This window comes from Miniopterus natalensis, chromosome 6 (genome assembly GCF_054644295.1).
Source record: "Miniopterus natalensis isolate mMinNat1 chromosome 6, mMinNat1.hap1, whole genome shotgun sequence".
Lineage (NCBI taxonomy): Eukaryota > Metazoa > Chordata > Mammalia > Chiroptera > Miniopteridae > Miniopterus > Miniopterus natalensis.
Window position 1 is genome coordinate 1,901,197 of NC_142086.1, and position 24,015 is coordinate 1,925,211.

The window sequence follows — 24,015 nt, forward strand, 5'->3', positions numbered from 1 at the left end:
TGAGAAGGCAAGCCCAGTGGAACTTGGCACCTGAACTCTCACCACACGGTTATTCCTCCAACATGAAGGGCAAGTGGCTCCAGGGACAATTCCTGTGCCCCAGAGAACAAAAAGGGCTATACAGTAGAGATGACACTGAAATCAGCCAGTCTGCCTTCGACATCCCCTCCTCCATCACCCAGAGACCCAGCAAGCACAGTTATTGCAGTGGTCTCGGACCTATCTCAAAGGAAGAAGCCCAGAATGCCACTTTCTGCCCACAGCCCCAGCCAGTCCACACACAGTCACTAACCAGCCACCCAGTATTCAGCCAATGACAAGTGTTTTTATTAATTCCAGCAGTTTTACAGCTCGATCTTGGATATACTACACTTAAAGGCCACCCTTAATGTAGACTGGTAAAACCACAATGGAAAGCAGTCTGGTGATTCCACAAAAAAATTAAGAATAGAGCTACCATACTACCCAGCCATCCCTCTCCTGAGTATCTACCCGAAAAACTTGAAAACATGTATTCGCAAAGACATATGCACCCCTACATTCACTGTGGCATGATTCACGGTGGCCAACATGGAGACAACCTAAGTGCCCTGCGATAGAGGACTGGGTAGAGAAGATGTGGGACATGTGCCCAATGGGATACTACTCACCAAAAGAAAAGATGAAATACTGCCATTTGCAAGAACATGGATGGACCGTGAAAATATCATGCTACGTGAAATAGTCAGAAAAAGCTAAAAACCATGTGATTTCTCTCATATGTGGGGTATAAAACTGAAACTTGTAGACATGGCAGTGTGGTGGCTGCCAGAGGGAAAGGGGTGGGGGTGAAGGGGGCCTAATATATGGTGAACGGAGAAGATATGACCTTGGGTGGTGGGCACACAGGGCAATATCCAGGTCTTGTAACATAGAAACCCACACCTGAAACCTATATGTTCATATTAACCATTGTCACCCCAATAAATTTAATTTTAAAAAAACCCTCAAAAAAAAGACCACCTTTCCCAAAAAGAACTCTTTTTGAACAAAAATAGAGCACTCTCTTAAGAGCCAACCAGCAAGGAGATGGCTTCCTTTACTTACCATATTCTTCTGGGACTTGCATCCCAAAAAGCCCCAGGCTCTTCAGTTTCTCCAATGTTTCCTTTGGGATTTTTCCCTCTTGGTCAATTTTTCGAGAGTCCACTGCCAACAGGAAATATCTTGATTAAACAAAATATAAGCTACATTTATACAAATAAAAATAAACAGAACAATTTTTGTATAGTATACAATCCCAATTTCAAAAACTTTAAAACTGGAAATTATCTAGTCATGGTCATTCAGCATGTGTTCAATTTTATCTAATTATGCCAGAAAGATCTGTATTTTGAAAAATTACCAATACCAGGTTATACTGTTTTGTGTTCTGGGTGCTATTGACATGGATATATTCATCATGCAAAACTGCAGCAAAATAAACATTTATAAGATGTAAACTTTCTGCATACTAAATTTGAATTTTAAAAAATCACTACCATCCAGAAAATTAGAGAATAAGTACACAACTCCCAGAACAGCCCTAAAATGTTAGGCTAGAGAGCCAAACTCAAGGCAATGTGTCTAGGCAGTATGTTTTCAGGACCCGGGGTCTTTCACCACAGTCCACGGGTTCGATAACAGTTCAGTCTCTTTAACACCAATACTCACATTCATTACAGCAAAACTGAACAAGCACTAGCATTAGGTCTGTAATGTACACTTCTGTATGGATCAAGTTAGTGTATTTTTTAATTGCCAACAAAATAAACATCATCACTAATATAAATCTTAAAAACCACCATTACTTACACTAATAAATGTTTATACACATGGGTCCCCAAGTAGAGTCCAAATCCTCATTTTCTATTTACTTTCAGTTTTATGACATATATAATTGTCACACAATAAACTGCACGTTTAAAATATATACTTTCAAGTTCTGACATCTGTTCATATATGAAATCATCAAAAAACATTTCCTTTTCCACCAAAAGTTTCCTTGTGCTCCTTTGTGACTAGTCCTTTACATCTCCATCCCCTGACAACCAAAATTCTCCTTCTTATCTATAGACTAATTTGCATTTTTTGAGTTTTCTATAAATGGAATCACAAAGATGTATATTTTTGTTCTGGCTTCTCTGACTCAGCATAAGATCTTGAGACGTCTTTATACTGTGGCATGTATAAATCCTTCATTATGTTTTATTGTTCAATATTCTACTGAATGGATATAAAATCATTTATCCGTTCACCTCCTGATGGACATTTGGGTGGATTCCAGGTTTTGGCTATTAGAAATAAAACTTCTACTATAAACATTCAAATTCAAGTTTATGTGTAGCTACATGTTTTCATTTCTCTGGGACCAGTAGTTTGGAGTGCAATGAATGGGCTGTATAGTATGGTATGTTTAACATTTGAGAAATTGTCAGTTCTGGGGAGACTTCTGCTTCCATCCAAGATAGAGCAAAAGTGGACTGGAGCCCTGGCTGGTGTTGCTCAGTGGTTAGAGCGTCAGCCTGCACACCAAAGGGTCACTGGTTCGATTCCTGGTCAAGGGTACATACCTCGGTTACAGGTTCACTCCCCACCCCTGGCTGGGGCGTGTGCAGATGGCAACCAGTTGATGTGTCACTCTCACATCGATGTTTCTCTCTCTCTCTCTATCCTCCCCTGCTTCCCTCCCTCCCTTCTACTCTCTCTGAAAAGCAATGGAAATATCCTCAGATGAGGATTAACAACAACAAAAAAATTTTAAAAGGGGGAGGACTATAAATACATAGGATTGTAAGAAAATACTATATGCCAAGAAAATGGACAACATGGGCAAAATGGATAAATTCCTGGAAACATACAATCTTCAAAACTGGAATCAGGAAGAATCAGAAAAGCTGAATATACCAATAACAACTAATGAAATTGAAGCAGTAATCAAAAAACTCCCAGCAAACAAAAGTCCTGGATCAGATGGCTTCACAGGCAATTTTACAAACTATTCAAAGAAAAAAATAATCCCTACCCTTTCCAAACTATTCCAAAAAATTCAAGCAGAGGGAAGACTATCAAGCTCATTTTAAGAGGCCAGCATTATTCTAACTCCAAAACCAAATAAAGATACAATAAAAGAAGAAAATTATAGGCCAATGTCCCTGATGAACACAGATAGTAAAATTCTCAACAAAATATTAGCAAACCGAATCCAGCAATATATTGAAAAGATCATGCACCATGATCAAGGGGAATTTATTCCAGGAATGCAAGGTTGGTACAATACTCACAAATCAATAAATGTGATATAGTACATTAACAAAATGAAGGGTAAAAATTACACCATCCTGTCCTGGACAGTGTTGCTCAGTGGTTGAACACTGTCCTATGCACCAGGAGGTCGCAGGTTCAAGTCCCAGTCAGGGCAAATGCCCAGGTTGTGGGCTCAATCCCCAGAGGGTGCATTCAGAAGGCAGCTGATTGATGTTTCTCTCTCCAGAAAAAGCATTTGATAAAATCCAGCATCCATTTATGATAAAACCTCTCAGCAAAGTGGGAACAGAGGGATCATACCTCAACATAATGAAGGCCATGTATGACAAACCTACGGCCAACATCACAATGGGTTAAAAACTAAAAGCATTTTCCTTAAAATCAGGAACAGGACAAGGATATCCACTTTCACCACTGTTATTCAACACAGTACTGGAAGTCCTAGGCACAGCAATAGGTAAAAAGAAGAAATAAAGGGCATCCAAATTGGAAAGAAGGAAGTAAAACTTTCATTATTTACAGGTGACATGATATTGTACATACAAAACCCTAACCCTAGCCCTAGCTGGTTTGGCTCAGTGGTTAGAGCGTCAGCCTGAGGACTGAAGGGTCTCGGGTTCAATTCTGGCCAAAGGCATGTACCTCAGTTGCAGGCTCGATCCCCAGCCCCGGTCAGGGGAAGGGGGTGTGTGGGAGGCAACCAGTCGATATGTCTCTCTCACATTGATGTTTCTCTCTCCCTCTCTCTCTCTCTTCCTCCCTCCTTCCGTCTCTCTCCCCCTTCCACTCTCTCTGAAAAGCAATGTCAAAAATGAAAAGCAATGGCAAAAAAAAAAAAAAAAATCCCTAAAGACTCCACCAAAAGACTACTACATCTAATAAATGAACTTAGCAAAGTAGCAGGATACAAAATTAATATTCAGAAATTGGTGGCATTTTTAAATACCAATAATGAATTATCAGAAAGAGAAACTAAGAAAATAATACCAATTATTATTGCAACAACAAAAATAAGGTACCTAGGAATAAGACCTTTACTCAGAAAACTATGGATCACTGAAGAAAGAAATTGAGGAAGATATAAATAAGTGGAAGAATATACGAGGTTCATGGACTGGAAGAATTAACATCATTAAAATGTCCATACTACCTAAAGCAATCCATAGATTCAATGAAATCCCTATTAAGATACCAACGGCATATTTCACAGATCTAGAACAAATACTCCAAAAATTTACATGAAACCAAAAAAGACCCTGAATAGCTGCAACAATCTTGAGAAAGAAGAACAAAGTTGGAAGGATGACAATACCGAATATCAAATTATACTACAAAGCCACTATTCCAAAACAGCCTGGTACTGGCATAAGAACAGGCATAGAGACCAATAGAATAGAACAGAGAACCCAGAAATAAATCCATACCCACTTGGTCAATTAATATTTGACAAAGGAGACACGAAAATACAATGTAGAAAAGAGAGCCTCTTCAATAAATGGTGCTGAGAAAATTAGACAGGCACATGCAAAAAAATAAAACTAGACCACCAATTTACATCATACACAAGAAACTCAAAATGAACAAAACACTTAAATGTAAGTCATGAAACCATAAAAATCCTAGAAGAAAATATAGGCAGTAAAATCTCAGACATCTCTCATAGCAATATTTTTGCCAATACATCTCCTCTGGCAAGTGAAACAAAGGAGAAAACAAACAAGTGGGACTACATCAAGCTAAAAAGTTTCTGCACGGCAAAGAAAACCATCAACAAAATGGAAAGAGAGCCCACTGTATGGAAGAACATATTTGTCAATGATATATGATAAGGGGTTAATTTCCAAAATATATAAACAACTTATATAACTCAATACCAAGGAGACAAAAGATCCAATTTAAAAATGGGCAAAGGGCCTGAAAAGACAGTTCTCCAAAGAGGACATAGAGACGGCCAATGTTCAATGTCACTAGACATCACAGAAATGCAAATTAAAACCACAATGAGGTCTCACCTCACACCTGACAGAATGGCTACCATCAACAAATCAACAAACATTAAATGTTGGCGGGAGTGTGGAGAAAAGGGAACCCTAATGCACTCCTGGTGGGGATGCAGACTGGTACAGCCACTATGGAAAACAGTATGGAGTTTCCTCAAAAAATTAAAAATGGAAACTGCCCAGCAATCCCACTTCTGTGAATATATCCTAAGAGTACCTAAACATCAGTAAACAGCCCAAGTGCCAATCAGCAGACGAGTGAATAAAAAAGCTGTGGTACATTTACACAATGGAATACCACGTGGCTACAAAAAACGAAAGAACTCTTACCTTTTGCAACAGTATGGATGGAACTGGAGATTATTATGCTAAGTAAAATATGCCAAAGAGAGAAATAGCAGTTTCATATGATCTCACTTATATATGGAATGTATTGAACAAAATAAACTGACAAATAAGAACCAGAGGCATGGATGAATACATAGAACAGCGTGACAGCTGTCAGAGGAGAGGGAGATGGGGGATGAGGGAACGACTTGGTGAAGAAGGTGAAGAGCCTGGCTGGGTGTGGCTCAGTGGTTGAGCATCAACCTAGGATCCAGGAGATCATGGTTCAATTCCCAGTCAGGGTTCATGCCCGGGTTGTTGGCTCGATCCCCAGTTGGGGACATGCAGGAAGCAGCCCATCAATGACTCTCTCATCACTGATGTTTCTATCTCTCTCTCTCCCTCTCCCTTCCTCTCTCTGAATTCAATAAAGATATATTTAAAAACAAAAAACCCACAACAACTTAGTTTTAAAAAAAAGGTGAAAAGATTAGCCAAAGAACATATATGCATAACTCATGGATACAGACAACAGTGTGGTGACCACCAGAGGAACAGGGGGTGGGGGTTGTGTGGAGGTGGGCAAAGGGGGGAGGATGGGGAACATCTGTAATAGTGTCAACAATAAATCTTTTATAAAAAAGGAAAATTCCAGAAATAGAAATATATACAGAAGTGGAATTTCACATCACTGTAAAAATAATTTTTTAAAGATCAATTGATGTCCCAATACTAGCATAAATCAGTAATTAAAAATTTAAAAACAATTTATAGCAACATAAGAAAATATTTAAATACTTATGGAAATGTTTTTATAAACCATCAAGAAATGTTCAGGATCCCTGGCTGGGTGACTCAACTGGCTGAAGCATCATCCCGTGCACCAAAAAGGTTGTGGGTTCAATTCCCAGTCAGGCACATATGGCTGGAGCCGTACGGGACGCAACCATCTCTAACTCCCTTCTCTCTACAGAAGTCAGTGAACATATCCTTGGGTGAGGATTTAAAAAAATAAAAAAAAGAAAAGTTAAGGAGTCCTGGCCTGGTAGCTGATTAGAGCAATCCAGTCAGGGCACATACAAGAATCAATTAATAAATGCATAAATAAGTGGAACAAAAAATCAGTCTCTCTCTCCCCCCCTTCCTAAAATCAAAACAATTTTTTAAATTTAAGGATAATTTGACAAACCATCAAAAAACTTTTGACAAAAGGTTTTTTGACAAAAAGTCAAGGTTTATACACTGACAACTACATGCAAAATGCTACTGAAATAAATATTTATAAATAAGCATCAAGAAAATGGAGATATACCATGATCATGGACCAGAAGATTCAATATTGTTATAATCTTAATTCTCCCTTAAGCTGATTTACAGATTTCTTGTAATCCCAGCAGGTCTTTTAGTCAAAATTGAAAAGCTGATTCTAAAATTCAGAAGGAAATGCAAAAGACCTAGAGAAGCCAAAACAACTTTAGAAAAATAGAGTTGGAGGACTAACACTAGCCAGATTCAAGCCTTATTTCAAAGCTCAGTAAAGACTATGCAATATTTGCATAAAGATAGGCAAGCCGTTTGACAAACAGGATTCAGAAACAGAGCCACACATAAATGGTCAAATACTTTACTTCCAATTTTTCATATTGTGCTAAATACACATGACTCAACCATCTTTTAAGTACGCAGTTCAGTGGTATTAAGTACATTCGTATTAGTGTGTGACTATCACCACCAGCTCTCTTATTTCCCAAAAGGAAACTCTATACCCATCAAACAATAAATCCCATTTCCTCCTCCCCACAGACCTTGGCAATCACCATTCTGCTTTCTGTCTCTGTAAATTTAACTACTCTAAGTTACTCATGTAATCGAAATCACAGTATTTGTCCCTTTGTGACTGGCTTATTTCGCTAAGCATAATGTCCTCAAGATCCATCCATGTTGTCACAGGTGTCAGAACTTCCTTCCTTTTAAAGGCTGAATAACATTACACTGTATGCAGATACTACATTATGCTTATCCATTTATCTGACAATCTGTGTCTTTGGATCTAAAATAAGCTTCCTGCAAACTGCATATAGTTGGGTCACTGTTTTTTATTGTGGTTTTTTTTAAATCCATTCTTGCAATCTGTATCTTTCCATCAGTTTAATCCGTTTACTTTCAAAGTAATTACTTTTGTTATTTTGCTACTTGTTTTCTATCTGCCTTATATCTTTTTTGTCCTTCATTTCTTATGTTACTGTCTTTTGTGTTTAGTTGTTTTTGCAGTAAAATGTTTAAACTGTTCTCATTCTTTTTGCCTATATTCTTTGGCTATTTTCTTTATGATCACTATGGGGAACACAATTAACATGCTAAAGTTATAGCACTCTAGTTTGAATTTATACCAGCTAAACTTCAATAACATACTAAACTTCTGTTCCTTCCATGACTCCACCCTTATCCCTTTCCCTTACTGTCACAAAATTGCATCTTTATACATTGTGTCCAAAAACATAAATAATTCTTTTACATGCATTCTTTTAAATTATACAGAAAACAAAATGTGGAGTTACAAACCAAAGTTGCAATGATACTAATTTTTAGACTAATAATATTTTAAATGAATCAGTCTCTTAAATTGTGTAGAAAATAAAAAGTAGAGTTACAAACCATTATTATAATACCAGCTTTTATCATTGCCCGTATATTTACCTTTATTAAGATCTTTATTTCTTTATACAGCTTCATGTTACTATCTGGTGTCCTTTCAGTTCAACCTGCAGAACTCCCTTTAGCATTTCTTGCAGGCAGTTCTAGTGGTGACAAGCTTCCCCAGCTTTTATCTGGGAATGTCTTCATTTCTCCTTTACTTTTAAAGGACAGCTTTGCTGAATACAGGATTCTTGGCTGAGTTTTCTATTAGCACTCTGAATATACTGGCCCACTGCCTTCTTGCCTCCAAAGTTTCTGATGAGAAATTTGTGTATAATCTTATTGAGGATCGCTTATGTGACCAGTTGCTTCTCTATTGCTGCTTTTAAACTTCTGTCTTTGGGCAGGTTGATTACAATGTGTCTTGGTGTATTAGTTCATCCTGTTTAGAGTTTACAGAGTTTCTTGGATGTCTGTATTCACGCCTTTCACAAAAGTTGGAACACTGTCAGTCATTATTTCTTCAAATATTGTCTGCCCTTTCTCTCTTCTCTTCCTGGGACTTCACAATGCATACGCTGGTCGGCCTGATGGTGTTCCACAGGTCCCTTTAATTCACATCAATCTTTTTTCATTCTGCTTCTTGACTTGATAATTTCCACTGTTATGCCGATTCTTTCTTCTATCTTTACAAATCTTCCTTTCAATTCTTCTAGTAAATTTTTCATTTCAGTTATTGTAATTTTCAGCTCCAGAATTTCTCTTGGAATTTCTCCCGATTGATACTTTCATTTTGTTCATACATCATTTTCTTGACTTTCTCCACATCTCTTAATTCTTTGAGCATCTTTAGACAGCTGCTTTAAAATCTTTGTCTCATAAATCCTTCCATCAGGTCTTTTACATGATATATTCTTTGAATAGATCTGCTTATTTGTATGCTTTGCAATTTTTTGTTGCTGTTGAAAACTGGACATTTGAATGTGATAATGTTGTAACTCTAGAAATGAGTTTTTTCCCTCTTCCCCAGGATTTGCTGGGTTTTTTTTTTTTTTGCTTTTTTGTGTCTTTTTTTAACTGAAATGTTTTTGACACATAACACTGTGTAAGTTTAAGGTGTACAACATGTTGATTTGATACATTTCTTTGTCACAAAATGACTGGCTTTGTGGCCTTAGCTAATAACTCAAACATGTCACATAACTATCTTTTTGTGTGTGTGATGGGAATAATTAAGATCTAGTCTCTTAACACGTTTGATGTTTATAATACAGCATTGTTATCTATGATTACTATACTGTGCATTAAATCTCTATGTACTGGTTGCAAGTCTGTACCCTTTAAACAACATCTCTCCTATTCCCTCACTCCATAGTCCCTGGTACCATCATTCTACTCTGTTTTTACGAGTTCAGCTTTTTTAGATTCCATATATAAGCAGTATCATAATAGTATTTGTCTTTCTACTGCCTCACTTATCTCACTTAGCATAATGTCCTCAAGGTCCCTCTATGTGATCACAAATGGCAGGAACTCCTGCCTTCTCATGGGTGAATACTATTCCATTGTATGTACAACACACATACACCATATGTATTCCATTCATCTCTTGACAGGCACTTAGGTTGTTTTCATGTGTTGGCTTATGCAATAAACATGGAGTGCATATACCTCTTTGATATCCTATTTTCATTTCCTTTGGGTACATATGCAAAAGTGGAATTGTTGGATCTTATGGTAGTTCTTTTATTAATTTTCTGAGGAACTTCCATACTGTTTTCCACAGTGACTGCACCAGTCTGCATTCCCACCAACTGTGTACAAGGCTTCCTTTTCCTTCACATCCTCTCCCACCCTTGTTATCATCTGTCTTCTTGATGATATTAGCTGTTCTAACAGGTGCAATTTTTATTTGTATTTCCCTGATGATGATGATGATTCATTATGAGTTCTTTATACATTTTGGATATTAACCCTTGATACATGGTTTGCAAATACTTTCTCCTATTCCATAAGTTGACATTTCATTTTGTTAATTGTTTGCTGTGCAGAAACATTTAAGTTTGGTGTAGTTCCACATACTGGTTTCTGGTTTGTTTGTGAGTTTGGTTTGGTTTTGTTGGGGTTTTTCGGGGGGGGGGGCAGTATTTTATATTTTTTATTGATTTCAGAGAGAGGAAGGGGGAGGGAGAAAGAGAAACATCAATGATGAGAGTCACTGATTCACTGCCTCCTGCACGCCCCCTGCTGGGGTTGGAGCCTACAACCCAGGCACGATCCCTGACCAGGAATAGAACCAGGATCCCCTGGAACATAGGTTGATGCTCAACTGCTGAGCCATGCAGGCCAGGCTGTTGTTGTTTTTAATTACTGTGAACTATGTCTGTGCCAAGGATCAACCTGAGGTATAAATTTAAAATCTTTTCTGAGACTGTGTCTTTCCCTGGGAATGTGTTGTGAGCCTCTAATTTCCCGCATATATGGGGTTGCTTTTGAATGTCCTACTCTTCAATCAGATTCCCAAAAGAAAGGGAAAAAATTAAGGGGGGGTATTCTTTTGTTTTTTTATCTATTTATCTATCTAGTTAGTTATTTTAATCTTCACCCAAAGGTATGTTTTAAAGAGAGAAAGAGAAGAGAAGGAGGGAGGGAGGGAGAAAAACACTGAAGTAAGGAACATCGATCAATTGCCTCCCATAAGCACCCCACCCTGGGATCGAACCGAGGGGGCGGGCAGAGGGAAACATTGGAGTGAGAAACATCAATCACCTCCCATAAGCACCCCAACCTGAGATCAAGCCCACAACCTAGGTATGTGCCTAGGCCAGGAATCAAACCTGAAACTTTGTTGGTGTATGGGAAACCTAGCCACCCAGCCAGGGCAGACAAGGCATTCTTTTATTTTTATTTTTTAATTTATGTTTATGGTTGAAAGTATTACAGGTGTCCCATTTTCCCCCCATGAGCCCCCTCCACCTCGCTCCCATCCCCTCCCCAGAACTTCACCCCATTATTGTCTGTGTCCATGGGTTATACATAGATGCACATAACTTCTTTGGTTAATCTCTTCCCACCCTCCTTCCCTCTTCTCTCTGAGATATGACAGTCTGTTGCATGCTTCAATGTCTCTGGGTCTATTTTGTTTGTCAGTTTCTTTTGTTCATTAGCTCCTTCTTAAAGAAGACCCTTCAACACTTCCTGTAGTGTTGGTCTGGTGGTGATGAACTCTTTCAGCTTTTTCTTATCTATGATGCTCTTTATCTGACCTTCAGTTCTAAATGAGAGCTTTGCTGGGTAGGCAATATTGGTTTTGGTCCTTGCTTCTCAACACTTTGAATATTTCTGGCTACTCTCTCTGGCCTGCAAAGTTTCTGTTGAGAAATCAGCTGACAGCCGTATGGGTGCTCCCTTGTAGGTAATTAACTGCTTTTCTCTGGCTGCTTTTAAGATTCTCTCTTTGTCTTAACCTTTGGCATTTTAATTATGATGTGTCTTGCTGTGGGCCTCTTTGGGTTCCTCTAGTTTGGTACTCTCTGTGCTTCCTGGACTTGTCCTACCAGGTAGGGTGAAAGAAATAGACTTCCTGTGTTATTTTTTCAAATAGGTTTTCAATTTCTTGCTCTCTCTCTTCTCCTTCTGGCACCCCCATAATGCGAATGTTGGGCTGCTTGATGTCGTCCCAGAGACTCCATACAATATCTTCATATTTCTGGATTTTTTTTTTCCTTTTTGCTCTTCTGGTTGGGATTTTGCTTCCTCATATTCTAATTTGCTGATTTGATTCTTGGTGTCCTCTACTCTACTGTTCATTCCCTGTAAATTATTCTTCATTTCAGTTCATTGTGGCCTTCCTTCCTTATTGTTACTTTATTATGTCATTGATGATCTCGCTAGTTTCCTTAACAGTCTTACTAAGATCCTTAAGCATCTTTATAAACATTGTTTTGAACTCTGTATCTAGTAGCTTGTTTGGCTCCATTTCATTTAGTTCATTTTCTGAAGATTTCTTCTGTTCTTTCATTTGTGACATGTTTCTTTGCCTCTGCATTTTGGCTGCTTCCTGGTTTTTGTTTCTATGTATTAGGATGAGCTGCTATGTCTCCTGGACTGTGTACAGTGGTCTTGTGTAGTAGGTGTCCTGTAGGGTCCATTGGCTCAGCCTCCCCAGTACCTGAGCTGGGCCTTCTAGGTGCTCCCGTGTGGGCTGTGTGCCCTGTTGTAGATGAGGCTTTGTTGCTCTTGGCATCACTGGGAGGAGCTGACGACCAGGCCAATCAGCTGTGAGAACCAGCTGCAACTACAGCTAAAGAGCTTCTGTGCTGGAGACACCCCTATGGAGCAGGATTTACTTCAATGGGGCTTTGGTGTGCACCGAGCCCACCCCTTAAATGTGTTACTCATGGATGTGGTAGGGTTGTAATCCAGCGTGGTTGAAGCTCCACTGGGTGCACTATCTCTGGGGCCTCCTGGGAGGTGCAAAGTTAGCCACTGCCTGTGCCCTGCCCAGGGCCACCTAGGATGAGCAACACAGCAATCCACAAATGGATGCTACTTGTGTTGGGTTCAGAGGTGCTCAGGAGAAGCCAAGCTATGAACCAATGCAGGCTACCATTAGTGCCACTTATCAAGAGGTATTGGCATGCTGAGGCCAGCTACTTGTTTGAGAGATGTGAGGAAAGTACTAAGCCTGAGGCAAGAGAGGCCACTTGTAAAGAAAAGCCACTGGAAATGGCTTGGATGAGCCTGCAAGTAAGGAGAGATAGGGTCTCAGGGAATCACCAGGGCTAGGCAAAAGATGAGTCAGGCTGATGGGTATTCAGGTGTGGTACCTGCCTGCTAGCTCTATGAGGGGAGGGCTCATTAAAGGAGCAATGCCTCTGCCAGCTCTTCTGTCTGGGAGAAAGCGGCCCCTCCAGCTCTCACCCTGATTCCAGGTAAGTTAGTTCCTCTCCAAATATCCCAGGTTCCTTTCAAGCTGCTGCCCAGAGTTGGAGCTCAGAGGGAGTGAGTCCGAGTGAGTCCACACACCGGCCCTTTAAGAAGAACTGCCTGGGACTGCAGTAGCTTCAGCCTTTTTCAGCCACAATCCCCACTGGTGTTTACAGCCAGAAGTTGTGGGGACAACTCTTCTCGGCACTGGAACACTAGGCTGGGGGTCCTGATGTGGGGCTAGGACGCCCTGCTTCTCCGGGAAACCTCCGCTTCTGAGATATCCCTCTCAGTTTTTAACCGCTGCACCTGGGAGTGGGACTGCAGCTACGTATTTGCGATTCCGCCAGACTCCGCCCATCTCCACCCCTCCTATCCTTCTCCTGTGTTTCTTCTTTAATTCCCTAGTTGTAGGACTTCTGTTCAGCTAGATTTCAAGAGGTTCTCAATGATAGTTGCTTTGTATTTTATTTTTAATTTTGATGTGGTTGTGGGAGGCGGCTGGTACCACGGTTACCTATGCCACCATCTTGTTGTCCCTAAAATCTGGCATTCTTTTAAATCCCCTGGAAGTTATTTCAGCCTTTGGGTACAGGCTTGTAACAATGGGGGAGGTGCAAAGACAATGGCCTCTGCCTCTTTGTCTACACCTATGTAATCAGAAGCAGCTATCAAGAGCACAGATGCCCAATATTTGATCACAGAGTCTTTTTTGCCCACTCTGGCTCCCACAAGTTGTGTGTAAGCTGTTTTAGGAATGAGTTCACAGCTGCCTACTTCAGGGCTGGGGTGGGGGCTAGGTAGCTGCTACTGTGCTCAGAGCTAAAATCTATCTAAATTAACTGCAAGTTACTATCCAAGCCTTCCCCTGAAGTTTCAAACCTTCAATCAAATCCAGAGCTACAAAGCAGTTACACAGAGAGAACCTGTCAGTACAACTGCTGTCTAGGTGGGAAGATCGATTTCTGGTGCTCCCCACTATATTCTCTCCCCAGAATCCTCTGGTCAGTTGATTTTTGACAAAGGTACCAAGTCAATTATATGGAAAAAGGGCAATCTTTTTAATACATGCTGCTGGAAGAATTAGACAGTCGTATGCAGAAAAATCATCCTGAAAACTTTACCTCACAGAATACACAAAATTAACTGGAAATGGATAATAAATCTAAAAGTTAAAAATATAAACCTTCAAAAAAGAAAACGTAGACAAAAAAATCATCAATTTCACAGATCTCTCATTTATAATTAAAAAAAAATCAAGAATTACAAAAGAATACATTTAATCAACATTTAAAACTTTTGCTCTTTATAAGATACTGAAAGTTTTTAATGCATACAATATGTGATAGATACCAAAAAAAAAGAAAGAAATTCAGATGGCAAATAAGCCTATGAAAAGATGCCCAACATCATTAGTCACTTAGTGAAATGCAAATTATAATCACAACGATACCACAACATATCCACTAGAATGGCTCAAGTTTAAGTGACTGACCAAACCAACCATACCAAGTGTTGGTGAAAATGTGGAGCAACTGGAACTTTAATACACGGCTAGTGGGAAGGTAAAGTGGTAACCAGTTTGGAAAATAGTTTGGCAGTTTCTTAAAGAGTTAAACATACACCAATCATATGATTCAGACATTCTACTCCCAGGTATTTGTCTACACCAGCCTCAAAAAAAATGTTCACATCTTTTTATGATATATAAATCTGGTTACATACCAAATGTTAATTAACAGGCGAGTGGATAAACAAGTTTTAGTACATTCATACAAATAAATACTAGTCAGCATTAAAAAAAATAAACTATCGATACATGCAACATAGGTGAACCTCAAAATTATGCTGAAAGAAGCTGGAGAAAAACAAACATAATGTATGATTCTATTTAAATAATATTCCTGAAAATGCAAACTAATGTACAGTGAGAGCAGATTAGTGGTGGCCTAGAGACAGGGAGGGAATGAAAGGGGCCTGAGAAAACTTTTAGCAGTAATAGATACGTCTATGGCCTTAATCGTGTTGATGATTCCTTGGAAGTTCACATATATCAAAATTTATCAAACTCTACACTTTAAATATGTGCAACTTACTGTAAATCAATTATACCTCAACAAAGCTTTAAAAAAACCCAACAGCCCGGCCGGGCGTGTCTCAGCGGTTGAGCGTCGACCTAGGATCCAGGCAATCGGGGTTCGATTCCCGGTCAGGGCACATGCCCGAGTTGCGGGCTCGATCAATGACTCTCATCATTGATGTTTCTATCTCTCTCCCTCCCCTTTCCTCTCTCTGAAATCAATAAAGATATATTTAAAAAATTAAATTAATTAAAAAAAATAAAATAAAAATTAAAATTAAAAAAACCAACAAATAAGATAATGAAAGTTTAAATAAAAGAACAAAGACTAAGGAACTAAGAAAAGATACAAGAAGGTAACTAGAAAAAAAAACAGGCACAAATATTTCTAAATAACAAAAGACGTATATATACAACTAAGCAACTTTTTAAAGTAGCATCATACCAACAGTTAATGATTTAGAACTACAGTCCTGGAAGGGTGCCTGGGGGACCTGGGACACTTCCAAGGAGTCCACAGTGTCACAATATTTTAATAAGAGTAGTAAGATGTTCTTTGCCTTTTTAATTCAAATTCTGTCATGAGGATACAGTGGAGTTTTCCACAGGACGCATGACATATATCGCAGATTAAATGCATACACAGATATTGAGAATTCAGCTGGATTCCACCTCGTTCCAAATGAATTCCCATTATCTGTTGCTGCATATTACAATAAATCAAATATTAGAAAAACTCACAAAACTATAAAAAATACCACTTGTCACTATTTTTTGTTTGGGAATATTATTTTTCATTAAAAATATTGTTGATGTTGATATGTAACGGGTTTGTTATTTTTAAATAAAATAATAAGTGAACACAGTATTTGTTGAATTTCTGTTTTAATTTCTAATAGGGCACATATCGCTAGATAAAACCCACATGAACAAGAATTCTTCGGGGTCCTCAGTTTGATAAGCACTGCTGTTAATCTATCATCACTGCTCCCCACAAGCTCCTCAGGGTTGGTTGACCACCCTAAGGGAGGGATTCTGCCATCTACACTGTTATCCTCAACCTGCTGTCTGCAGCCTGCTGCTGGTCCACAAACTATTCCTGGCTCATAATAAGTTAAGTACAGAAATTGAGAGAAAACTTTTAGGAATATTTACAACAGTTTTACGCCGATACTCAATTAAGTGCATATGGGCTTGTATTTCATAAGTCCTTGGCTTTGTTCATTTCATTTTTCTAGTTGTTTGTATTATATTTTACAGAAGTGTCATATGAAACATTTTAGAAATGTTTAGAAGTGGTCCTTCACCACAGATACATTGAGAAACATTGAAATATAATTAAACAGCCACTGGGATAATCCTTAAAGCAAAATACTTCAACAGACACTATTTCCCCATGATTAAGACACTCCAGAGAGCTTCCCCTCTGTATACAGCTTCTAATATAAATATCAAAGCATCACCCTTAAAATGGAAATTGGTAATGATAAAGAAAATCATACATACCCTCTTCAGTGAAGAATTTTTCTATGGGTCCCACAAACTGATTGATTTCATTAAGTTCATCTTGGCTAACTTCTGGAAACGGGAAAACTTCTTTCTAAAAATGATAAATACTCAGTAAAAACTCATTTTTAGCAACTTTCCATAGTTGTAATATCAGTCAAAAAGGAAGGAAACAGACTTGCTAGGTTCCATATCTGATAGGCAGGACATAACTAACTGAAGGAACAAGAAAGCAAACCACAGAAGGTGCTTAGGACACGGGAACTGCGCATTAGTCTCCACCACCAGAAAAGTCCTCCTCCCGACTCGGCAGGTTTACAGTGACTTTGACTGTTTTCCTCATCAGTAACAAGTTATGATGATGTTCCCATGAAACAAAGAGGCCTGCCTAAAATTTCAAAGCCCTGGGTTCTGTTACTTGATCTGCAGCTTACTAACTGTGTGGCCTTCACCAAATCTCTACCTCTCTATACTTCTATTTTCTCATCTGTAATACGCAGGTACTATTTACTCAATGCCATTGTGAGAATCATGGAAGACAGTTGGTATGAAAGCTCTTTACTAAAATGTAAATTTTACATTAGTTATTTTGTGAGTTCAAAGATGCTGCAGCTGACATGAGTATAGTGTGGTTACAAGATCTGACATCTTGTCAGGTTACCATCTAGTTGCATATTCCAGCCTCCACTCCTCCTGCTCGATGACAGCTGTTACTTGAACTGAATATGCAAGGTAACAGGGTCACTGAAGGAGGCACAGACATTGAGCCAGATCAACCTTAACTCAACCCTGGCTCTGCCACTTCTTAGATGTACAATTTGGATATGTCACACAACCTTTGTTAGTGTGAGCTGTGAGGCTCAAACCAGATAATGTGTCCTAGAAAATAAAGTAATTGTAATTGTATGTGTCAGATACTGGCTCTTGCCTTGACCTCATACCTGGAAAAGAAATTAGCTTCAATTCTCTGTCTCAAATCAATGAGTGGCCAATATTTCTGGCTGGCCCAGGATTCCCCACTGGGCCATCACTATATGTTACCTAAAATCATCCTATTGTGTCCATAGACCTTCAGGCTTTTTGGGCTCCAGATATTCCTGCCAGCATGACATGAGTATTCGGATCTGGATCTGCAGCTGCTAAGAAGTGATGTTCCAGATGACAGGCTGCTAGCTCCCAGAAGCCCTGCCTCTCCTCATGGCACCTCTCATCCAGTGTCTCCAGACAAGGTCTTCAAAGCAAAGGAATCTTCATTCTTCCCCCTCCAGCCCTTGAATATCTAATCAGCCACAAAACATTGCCGAGTCTAGTAACATGCTCCCAAATCTGTTTTCTCCTCTCAGGCCCCATGACTACAGGTTTGTATGTGGGAGCCTACCCAAAAGTGAGAACTGACTTAAAGGAACTCCTGCCTCCAGGCCCCCTGACCCTGCCCTCAAGACTGTTTAGAAAAAAAATATGCTAACTCTACTTACTTTGCAGCCTCACAAAACAAAGCCAGCCCCTTAGCTGAATATACAGAGTCTCAACCCACTGTACTTGCCTTCACAGCCTCATGGGTTCACCTGAGCCTTGAGCAATGAGCTGAGTTAGAAGAAGATTATAAGGTTATTCTGGTACTAATGAGCACTCCAGATGAGAAAAGAGAACAGCCTGGGAACTAGTTGGCCCTCAAATACAACCAAATGATAACTTCTACAAGAAAAGAGATCACAAGTGGTTGTAAAAGGAAATCTCTGATATCAATGTTCAAAAACTGAATGAGGTGCCTTATGGGTGCTGGGTTTAATTTCCAACAGCAGTTTTCAAATTTTTAAAGCAGTAAAACATGTTTTTCAACTAAATTTAGTACAAACACCAAACATGTAAAACAGATGTTTATCTGTAAAACAGATAAAACCTGCTCTGGTTGAAACTGCAGATGGGGAGAAAGGTCACCCAAATGTCTCCCGCTCAAATTCCCACTGGTCCCAGCAGTAGCCCGAGGGGCACTTCCATGAATAGTGAAGGTCCAACTGAGGGCAGTGTGACAACAACTGATCTAGATGACACCAAAAGTCTCTTTCTATTCTCAGATTCTAAGCAGCTCAGATACCATGTTCCTGCTCAAACCCCAATAATGCTGTGAGAGATGATGTTGACCTAAATCAGGACAATGGTGGTAAATGTACTTAAAAGTGGTCGGATTCTAAATATAATCTGAAGGTAGAGAAGAATAAGATTTGTTGTCAGATTAGTTGTGGATTATGAGAGTAAGAAGCATCAAAGGTGACTCCAGGTATATGGCCTGAAAAAGTTGAACAACAGAGTCTCCACCATCTATGATTAAGAAGACTGGTAGCAGGAGCGGGACTGGGTAAGGAGAACAGTAACTTAGTTTTGCATATATTAAATTTGAGATGCCCATTAGACATCTAAGTGAAGTTTTTAATAGAAAGGTAGACATAAAAGGAGTTTGGAATTCAGAGGAGAAATCTGAACTGGAGAAATAAATACGTGACATCAGGATATTGGTAGTATTTAAAGCAGCAATAATGAATTAGGTCATCCAAGGTAGGATCGTACATGAAAAGATCTACAGGCTGAGTCTTAGAGAACTCCAGCTCTGGCAGCTACCATTACTGGAAGGAGAACAAAGCCATAAATGCACAAACCAGCCTCTCCTAGTCCACTCACCCTCACACATCACAGCAGAGCCTGACAGAGGCATCTGAGAGACCTCAGATAGGACAACACTACTGTTAGCATCTAGTTACAAGAGGAAGTGCTAGGTTCTTGAGGGCACAGAACCACATCACCTACCATACTCCCACATAGGAATGGTGCCCTGTAACTGAGGCAACCTGATTACAAAGGGGATCTTCCCACATCACCAGAAAATGCAGAGCATTTTCCATGGCCTAGTCAAAACCACCCCTAAAGAGATCGTTGAAGCCCTAAATATACTACTAAGAGAAAATGAAAACTTGCACTTCGGTGATACCCACTGGAAAAGAAAAGAAAAATTTCTTATTATCAACCAGCTAAACACACAAGTGTCAAACACATTTTTAAAAAGCAGATTTCATTCCCACATATGTCTAGGCAGAGAAGTGATTCATCAAATACCATGAATAACCAAGATAACATGGTAGCTCAAAAAGAAGATGAAAATCTCCAGAAAATAAACTTAAAGACATGGAAATATGTGATTTAAATAACAGAGAATTCAAGATTGCAGTTCTGAAAAAAAAAGTCAACAAGATACATGAAAACTCAAAACGGGAGTTTAATGAACTCAGAAATAAAAATCAATGAAAAAAGGACTACTTTATCAAAATGATTAAAACTACAGAAAAGAACCAAACAAATTCTGAGGCTGAAAAACTAAATAAAAGAGATGAAGAATAAACTAGCAAGCTGAGGAAATAAAGCTAGCCAGGAGGAGGAAAGAATTAGACATCAAAAATAGAAATACAGAAATGGCTCAGATGACAGAAGAGAAAGATTTATAAAAAATAAAAGAACGCTACAAGAACTACCTGACTCCTTCAGATAGAACAATATAAAAACAATGGGTATACCAGAAGGAAACAGAAGTCTCTCTACCAATGACCTCACTGTGTGACTCCAGGTATGCGATGAAATTTCCAAGTCCTGTCCTTCCCATGCACAGCCAAGCCCAGGAGAGGCAACCACAAACTGTAGATCACTTGTAACTTGAAACGGGTTGTCAAGGGCCAGGGACAGATAGCATCTCACGTTGGCCTGCACCAGAGTCCCTCCCAAGAGGCTGAGAACCAACACACCAAGTGGCCAGCTTCAGACAACATCAAAGAAGAACCCAACAAACTTCACAAACAGTGTATCCAAAAGGGGATAGCAGCAGTACCTGCAGAGAAGCTTGCATGCCATGGTCAGGGTTGAGCCTCTAAAGCAGCCAGCCTGAGGATCAATCCCACGCACAGATTCAATAACAACTGGAGGGCCCACAAAACCCACACAAAGGACATTCCTAGAGCACCCAGCTCAGAAGATCAAGGAGACTGCACCACTAGGTACCACAGGACACCTACTACATAAGGCCACCCCACGAAGACTGGGTGTCATGGCAGATATACTTGATACATAGAAACAAACACAAGGAGGTGGCCAAAATAGGGAGACCAAAAAACAGGCCCCAAATGAAAGAACAGGAGAATTCTCCAAAAACGAGCGAAATGAAATGGAAGCAAGCAATCTATCAGATATAGAGTTCAAAGTAATAGTTATAAGGATGCTCGAGAAACTTAGAGAGAACTACTATAGCATGAAAAAGGACATATAAATCATGAAAAAGAGTTAGTTGGAGTGGAGATGGCCTGGGGGGACAAGGGCAGATGACAGATGGAGGGGCTCAATGGAGGGGGACATCTATAGCACATTCAACAATAAAAATATATATTTTCAAAAAAGTTAGTTAGAAATAAGAAATACCATATCTTACAAAAAGAATAAACTGAAAAAATAGGTAGGTTGAATGAAGCAGAGGATCAAATCAGCGATTTGGAAGACAAGGTAGAAAAAAAAAAACAATCAGACCAGCAAAAACAAAAGTGAATTTTAAAAATGAGGATCGTTTAAGGGAACTTTGGGACAACAAAAGGGTAATAACATCTGCATTAAAGTGGTGACAGAAGAAGAGAGAGACCATTATTTGAAGAAATAATGACAGAAAATTTATCTAACGTGGTGAAGACAAAAGACCCAAAAGTTCGTAAATCGCAGAGTCCCAAACAAGATGAACCCAGAGGCCCACACCAAGATACATCATAATTTAAATGGCAACGGTCAAAGAAAAAGAGAGAATCTTTTTTGTTGTTAATCCTCACCCAAGGATATTTTTTCCATTGATTTTTAGAGAGAGTGGAAGAGACTGAGAAAGAAAATCATCATTGTAAGAAAGACACATCAATTGGTTGGCCCACATGTGCCCGGCCTCAGGCCAGGGATCAAGCCTGCAACCAACGGACATGCCCTTAACCAGGAATTGAACCTGAGACCCTTCAGGTGGCAGGCCAATGCTCTAACCACGGAGCAAAACCGGCTAGGGCCAAAAAGAGAATCTTAAAAGCAGCAAGAGAAAAGCAGTTAATTACCTACAAGAGAGCTCCCATAAGACTATCAGCTAGTCTCTTAACAGAAACATTCACACCAATAGGGACTGGCATGAAATATTCAAAGTGATGAAAAGCAAGGAACTACAACCAAGATTACCTAACCCAGCAAGGCTACCATTTAAAATTAAGAAGAAACAAAGAGCTTCCAGACAAGAAAATTCTAAAGGAGTTTGTTACCACCAAACCAGTATTGCAAAAAATGTTAAAAGCCTGCTTTAAGAAGTAGGAGGAGGGGAAAAATATCAGAAGAACATAGTTAAAAGGCAATAAAATAAAAAGGCAATAAATACTTATTTATCAATAATCACTTAAATATAAATGGCTTAAACAAAAGACATAGGGTAGCTGAGCTACTAAGAAAGCAAAACCTATATACATGCTGTCTACAAAAGACCTACCTCCCCCCAAAAATAAACACAGACAAATTGTAAAGTGATGGGAAAAGATATTTCATGCAAATGGGGGGGGGGGCTAATAACACTTGTATCTAACAAAATAGACTTTAAAACAAAAGGTACAGTAAGAGACAAAGGACACTATAAAAGGATAAAGAAAGCAATCCAACAAAAGAATATAACACTTACAAACATTTATGCACCCAACATAGGAGCACCTAAATATCTAAAGCAAATCTTGATGGACATAAAGAGAGAGGTCAAAAGTAATATAGTCACAGTGGGGACTTTTTTTAAATTGTCACCTGAGGATAGGTTTTTATTAACTTTAGAAAGAAAGGAAAGGGAGGGAGGAATGAAGGGAAGGAGGAATAGAGTGAAAGCAAGAGAGAGGAACACAGATGTGAGCAAGAAACAGTCTATCGGTTGCCTCCCACATGCACCCCAACTGAGGAGCAAACCCATAACCAACTAATGCGACCTGACAGAGAATAGTGCCCACAATTTTTTGGTATGTGGGATGATGCTCCAAACCAACCAAGTCACATGGCCAGGGCAATAGTACGGGAATTTAACACCCACTGACATCAACGAATAGATCTACACACAGAAAATCAACAAGGAAACAGAGCCTGAAATCTCACACTAGAGTGATGTCAATGGAATGGTGGCATGAGAGATTCCCTTGGCGTCTCCCACTGACGTTTCAACAAGTTAACCAACAATAACTCAACAAAGAAATCCCTGCTCAACACAGGGGCACGCCTCAGAAACCGCGCATTGAAACATCTAAAATTGAGAAACTGGGGATAAGCTGGGAGAGTAGAAGGGAGGAAAGCTCAGACTGCCCTCAGACATAGCCCTGCATCTGGAAGCTACCAGCGCAGCCAGGAAAGGGGAGCAAGCTTACAGCAGTAGGCGCTTCCTTTGTCCAAAAGAAACAGAGAGCTGTGGGGGCCAATCCAGCAAGCCAAGCAGAGTGAACAGAGGCTGAACCAACAGATACCTGACAGAGGACAGGGTTCTGTCGTGCGGCTGTCCACTGTTGGGTGGGGATGATTCTGACAAAAAAATGGAAACAGAAAGCCCTGCCACCCCTTGGACTCCAAAACTCGCTTCCCATTGCCCTCAGTGTCGGGTCAAGGAACATTTTATCTGTAAACAAAGAGCCATGGGAGTGGAACCGCTGTTTCCCTCTGTGACTGATCCTCGGGTTTGGTGCTTAGGGCTGTACACCATGGAGGTCCCATTTGGGATGGCCATTAGGTGAGGGCAAAACAAACGCCAATCCCAAGAAGCATGGCTGTACTGTCTTAAGAAGCCATGGAGGTCAAGTCTGAGAGATTACAGAGGTGAAAAAAATCTTGTGATTCAGTGCAATCTATTGGAAAATACTAGAAGACATCTTCAGAGAATGCTGCTATAGAAGGCATTAATAGCCTACACAAAGGAGAGTAGCAAAACCATGAATAACCACAATAACAAGCATGATAAGAAAGAAAATGAAAAATCCCCAAAAGGAAAGCTAGAACACATGGAAATATGTGATATGAATGACAGAGATTTCAAGATTGCGGATCTGAGTCCTCTCAAGGAGATAAGAGAAAATACAGACAGGCAATTCAGGGCACTCAGAAAACAAGTCAATGAACAAAACTAGTACTTTACCAAAGAGGTGGAAACGTTAAAAAAGAACCAATCAGAAATCTTGGAAATGA

The 24,015-nt window shown here is 39.5% G+C and overlaps 1 protein-coding gene across 2 annotated transcripts in view; it reads right to left on the bottom strand.

Moving 5' to 3' along the window:
• Positions 1–24,015, bottom strand: part of ACAD9 (acyl-CoA dehydrogenase family member 9) — a 56,284-nt gene that overhangs the window by 25,170 nt on the left and 7,099 nt on the right. For both annotated transcript variants that reach the window (XM_087818041.1, XM_016215642.2), the window contains exons 2-3: positions 16,765–16,858; positions 1,087–1,188 (exon numbers count right to left, since the gene is read on the bottom strand). In XM_087818041.1, the coding sequence (XP_087674167.1) occupies positions 1,087–1,188; positions 16,765–16,858 (196 nt within the window). The remainder of the gene's footprint in view (positions 1–1,086; positions 1,189–16,764; positions 16,859–24,015) is intronic.